Source organism: Coptis chinensis, chromosome 2, assembly GCF_015680905.1.
Source record: "Coptis chinensis isolate HL-2020 chromosome 2, ASM1568090v1, whole genome shotgun sequence".
NCBI lineage: Eukaryota > Viridiplantae > Streptophyta > Magnoliopsida > Ranunculales > Ranunculaceae > Coptis > Coptis chinensis.
This window is the reverse complement of record NC_141457.1, coordinates 72018990-72024449: the sequence shown is the minus strand read 5'-3', so window position 1 is coordinate 72024449 and position 5460 is coordinate 72018990. Positions and strand designations below refer to the sequence as shown.

Below are 5460 nucleotides of genomic sequence, written 5' to 3'. Positions count from 1 at the left end.
ATAAATAAAATAGTTATTTTCTCAATTTCGAATTGTGTTATTTCAATTTATAGATCTGATTTTAATTTTGTTGATTATCATTCCAGTAGTTTTAAATAGATTGAACCATTGTTAGTTAATTTAGTTAAGTTAGAATTTTAATATGATGTGTAGTTATAATGAAATGGGAAATGATGGTTTGATGACTCAAGGCTAAAACCTCCATTAGAGGGGTTAATGAAGCCTTGATGAAAACTTAGTGGTATAGTGTAGAAACATTGTAGAATCTATTCCAATCTAGAAGGTAAGGATTAAGCCATGAGAATGGGTGGACGACCTCACATGCTAGTTAGTACTTTCGGTAGAAATGCCATGAACACTAGGGATTAGAACTCGAATTTCTTGCCGTAAGAACGTAAGAATCGAGATACAAGAATCTATGTTAGGCTATTAAGTTGGATTCGAGGTGGATTCAATTCCCTCTAATCCTTTATCTAGATTCAAGCAAAATCATATTTCCATAGCATTCGTAGTTAAAATCAAGTAATCAAATTCAGTAAGTATCGTAGCATATCACCTTCGTAAAGCTCTCATTGACTGAAGACCGACTAATTAGATTAGAAAATATTCCATGCTAGAGCACTAGGAGTGGAACGAACTTTCTACTCCACTATATCTCATAGGATTGAGAGTAGAGAAACTTTGATAAATATGAGCATCATAAGATTAGTTTAGTTTACTTACGTTTTGAGTTCATCGTTCATTTCATAGGTAGACTATTTCATTTTATCTTTTATCAAATGGCGCCGCTGCCATCTTAGTTGATCACTATACTATACTATTGATAAGAAATTAGGTAATAACACGGGTTAATATAGACTTTAAGTAGAGAGTACTTACACTTGAGAACATAGCATGCGGAAGGACTAAGAGTGGAACGAATCACTCTACTCCACTATATCTCATAGACTTGAGAGTAGAATCTTTGATAAATATAGCATGATAAAATTAAGTTTAGTTTTACTTGCGTTTAGAGTTCATCGCTTTATTTCGTAGGTAAAACTATTCATTTTACCATTATCATAAACATATTGATAATATGGTTGAGATGCCTAGGGATGTTGAGGTCAGATCTAATCCTATAGAGTGTGAGGGCGAGAAGAGTGATGTAAGTGGTTCTAATAGTCGTGATGCTTCTAAGAAGTGCTTAGAGCCTCCTATGTCTTTCGAGTATAGTCATGTACCATCTTATATACCAAAAGCCCCTTTTCCTGAGAGGTTAGTTCAGGCTAAGAAAGGAAATACTTTTAATGAGATAATGGAGATGTTTAAGCAAGTTCATATTAATATTCTGTTACTTGATGCTATAAAACAAGTTCCTTCTTATGCCAAGTTCTTAAGGATATGTGTACGCAAAAACGTAAGTTGAATGTGCATAAGAAAGCTTTTAGCATCGAGCAAGTGAGTTTGATTATTCAAAACCGCATTCCACCTAAGTTTAGAGATCTAGGATGCCCTACTATATCCTATGTTATAGGTGATCATATGATTGAGAAGGAATTACTTGATTTGGGGGCCAGTGTTAATTTGTTACCTTATTCAGTTTATTTACAGCTTGGTCTTGGTAAATTGAAACCTACCATTGATTACACTTCAACTGGCGGATAGGTCTGTCAGGGTTCCATGTGGTATTGTTGAAGATGTTTTGATTCAGGTTGATAAATTTTATTTCCCAGTTGATTTTATTGTTCTAGAAACTCAACCTGTTCAAGATCTTAAACACCATATTCCTATCATCTTAGGTCGTCCATTTTTGGCCACATCCAATGCTATCATTAACTATCGTAATGGAGTGTTGAAGCTTTCTTTTGGTAATATGACTACAGAACTTAATGTGTTTAATGTGAGTCAACAACCTCCTGGACCTGATGATCTTTGGGATATTAATCTTATTGACAGTGTGGTTCACAAGACTTTCTTGGAAAGTTATTCTGATGACCCTCTTAAGTCTTGTTTAACTCACTTTGGTGGTGATTTTGATATGGATAATTCTATTTGTGAAGTAAATGCTTTGCTTGATGCCACCCCAATCTTAGATACTAATAAGTGGAAAACCAAGGTAGAACCTCTTTCTCCTTCTGAGTCTAAACCAGTTTCTTCCATAGAGAGTCCTCCTAAGCTTGAGTTGAAACCATTACCTGACACTCTTAAGTATGTCTTTTTGGGGCCTGATGAGACCTTGCCTGTTATTATTGCTTCTAATCTTGATAGTGAACAAGAGAGTAAATTGCTTAGGGTTCTTAGAGACCATAAGACAGCTTTATGGTGGACTATTGTCGATATTAATCAGGATAAGCCCCCATCGATTGTATGCATCATATTCATCTAGAGGAGAATGCTAAACTAACCCGTGAATTCCAGAGACGGCTTAATCCTAACATGAGAGAGGTAGTGAGAGCCGAGGTTCTCAAGTTGTTAGATGCGGGTATCATTTATCCCATCTCTGATAGTCAATGGGTGAGTCCGGTTCAGGTTGTCCCTAAGAAGTCTGGTATTACGGTAGTTAATAATGCGAATGGCAAGTTAGTTCCTACCCGTATGACTACTGGGTGGCATTTTTGCATTGACTATCGTAAGTTGAATCTAGCCACTAGGAAAGACCACTTTCCTCTTCCTTTTATTGACCAGATGTTTGAACGGTTAGCCGGTCATAAGTATTATTGTTTTCTCGATGGTTATTCCGGTTATTACCAAATATGTATTACAACTGAGGATCAAGAAAAGACTACATTTACTTGTCCTTTTAGAACTTTTACCTACCGTCGTATGCCATTTGGGTTATGTAATGTACCCGGTACCTTCCAGAGATGCATGCTTAGCATTTTTTCTGACATGGTAGAAAGGTTTCTTGAGGTGTTTATGGATGATTTCTCCGTATTTGGTGATTCTTTTGATGAGGGTTTGCACCATTTGGAATTATTGTTAATTAGGTGCAAGGAGAAGAATCTTGTGTTGAATTGGGAGAAGTGTCATTTTATGGTTCAACAGGGTATTGTTCTTGGTCATATTGTTTCTACTAAAGGAATTGAGGTCGATAAGGCTAAGATTGATGTCATTTCTAGTCTTCCACCACCTAAGACTGTGAAAGATATTAGGTCTTTTTTAGGTCATGCTAGATTTTATAGGTGATTCATTAAGGACTTTAGCAAGATTTCTCGTCCCTTATGCAATTTACTTGGTAAGAACGTCGATTTTGTCTTTGATGATGATTGTTTGAAAGCTTTTGAGAAGCTTAAGCATTTATTGACTACCGCTCCTATCATACAACCACCTGATTGGAATGTACCTTTTGAGTTAATGTGTGATGCGTCAAACTATGCTATTGGGGTTGTTTTAGGTCAACGGTTTGATAAGTTGCCCCATGTAATTTATTATGCGAGTCGAACTCTTAATGATTCCCAAATGAATTACATTACAACCGAGAAAGAATTGTTAGCTGTTGTGTTTGCTTTAGACAAGTTTAGGTCTTATCTCATAAGGTCTAAGGTTGTCGTGTTTATTGATCATTCGGCTTTTAAGTATCTTCTTTCTAAAAAGGATGCTAAAGCGCGTCTTATTCGTTGGGTCCTCTTATTACAAGAGTTTGACATTGAGATTAGGGATAAAAAGGGTACAGAGAACGTGGTCGCTGACCACTTGTCTAGGCTTATAGTAGAGTCTTCTACTAGTCTTTTGCCTTTGAATGAGTCCTTCCCTGATGAGCAACTTTTTGTTGTCTCCCAGTTGCCTTGGTATGCAGATATTGTTAATTATCTTGTTATAGGTCAGTTTCCTTCTCATTGGAGAAAACAAGATAAATCTAAGTTTCTTGCTGAGGTTAAGTATTTTTTTCTGGGATGACCCATACTTGTTTAAGTCATGCCCTGATCAGATTGTTAAAAGATGTATTCCTGAGAGTGAGTTTCGTAGTATTCTCTCCTTTTGTCATGACCATGCATGTGGTGGTCACTTTGGTCCTAAGAAGATGGCTGTTAAGGTTTTGCAGTGTGGTTTTTATTGGCCTACTCTCTTTAGAGATGCACATGAGTTTTGTTTAGGATGTGATCGATGCCAGCGTAAGGGTAATATTTCCCATAGGAACATGATGCCTCTTTCCCCTATTTTGGTTGTTAAGCTTTTTGATGTGTGGGGTATAGACTTCATGGGTCCTTTTCCTCCTTCCTTTGGCTATCTTTATATCCTCGTCGTGGTAGATTATGTTTCTAAATGGGTTGAGGCGGTGCCATGTAAAACGAATGATCACAAGGTTGTAGTTAACTTTTTGAAATATAATATATTTTCTCGTTTTGGTACTCCTCGTGCAATTATAAGTGATAATGGTACTGATTTTACAAATCGTGCGTTTGAATCTTTAATGAAAAAGTACTCTATTACTCATAAACTTGCTACCCCATACCATCCCCAAACTAGTGGCCAAGTTGAAGTATCTAATAGGGAAATTAAACGGATTTTAGAAAAGACAGTACGACCTGACCGTAAGGATTGGTCTCAATGTCTTAATGATTCCCTTTGGGCTTATAGGACTGCTTATAAGACTCCTATTGGTATGTCTCCTTATAGGCTTGTGTTTGGGAAGGCATGCCATTTGCCTGTGGAATTAGAATATCGTGCTTTTTGGGCCATTAAAACTTTTAACTTTGACATGCGTAGAGCAGGTTCACAACGTAAGCTCCAATTGAATGAGTTAGCTGAGTTAAGGAATGAGGCATATGAGAATGCCAAAATTTACAAAGAGCGGACTAAGATTTTTCATGATAAATCTATTCTTCGCAAGTCTTTTGAACCTAATCAAAAAGTTTTGCTATATAATTCTCGTTTGCGTCTTTTTCCTGGTAAGTTACGTTTTAGGTGGACTGGTCCTTTCATTGTTAAAACTGTTTTTCCTTATGGTGCTGTTGAGATAGAGGATCCTACGGGTGGTAATGTGTTTAAGGTTAATGGTGAACGCTTGAAACCATATCTTGATGGTTTTGCTAATAAGGATGTGGAAAAGGTGGATCTTATTGATCCTATTTATCATGACTGAATGAGTATGCTTGTTGTATTTTAGTAGTTTAGGTTTTGTTTTTCTTTTGTAAGAGTCGCTTCGCATTGTTCCCAAATACTTCATTCTAGCCCCTAGTCTCCATTTGGGTTAACCAATGAGAAACATATTATTGTGATTTTTAGGTTATGACAGGTTTTATATTTATGAAATGTCAAAAAATGAGAGGAGACGTCGAATTTTTTTGAATTTTGGGGCATTCATTTTATGTTTTTATTTGGTAGACATAGTGCTAATCTAAGAATTGGGTGTGTGCGAAGCATTAAATTCGCTAGAGGCGTTAATCAGAAGCTTTATGGGAGGCAACCCATGTTTTTATTTTTGTTGAGTCTTTTGTGCACGTGTATCATGCATTTCACTCTAGCACCTTTTCTCCG

The 5460-nt window shown here is 36.5% G+C and overlaps 1 protein-coding gene across 1 annotated transcript; it reads left to right on the top strand.

The window, feature by feature from the left end:
* Window positions 1–1078: 1078 nt before the first annotated feature.
* Window positions 1079–5065, top strand: LOC147517614 (uncharacterized). The gene is made up of 6 exons (XM_086593648.1): window positions 1079–1399; window positions 1594–1603; window positions 1716–2347; window positions 3577–3802; window positions 4176–4285; window positions 4403–5065. Exons 1-6 carry the CDS (start codon window positions 1079–1081, stop codon window positions 5063–5065), a joined length of 1962 nt encoding a protein of 653 aa, XP_086449774.1.
* Window positions 5066–5460: the final 395 nt, after the last annotated feature.

Bases quoted from the DNA above. Each gene is read 5' to 3' on its own strand.
- LOC147517614 (XM_086593648.1), top strand. From the start codon at position 1,079: ATGGTTGAGATGCCTAGGGATGTTGAGGTCAGATCTAATCCTATAGAG. The intron at 3,803-4,175 runs GTCAGTTTCCTT...TGTGGGGTATAG, and splicing joins TGTTAATTATCTTGTTATAG to ACTTCATGGGTCCTTTTCCT. The intron at 4,286-4,402 runs GTTGTAGTTAAC...TTAATGAAAAAG, and splicing joins GTAAAACGAATGATCACAAG to TACTCTATTACTCATAAACT.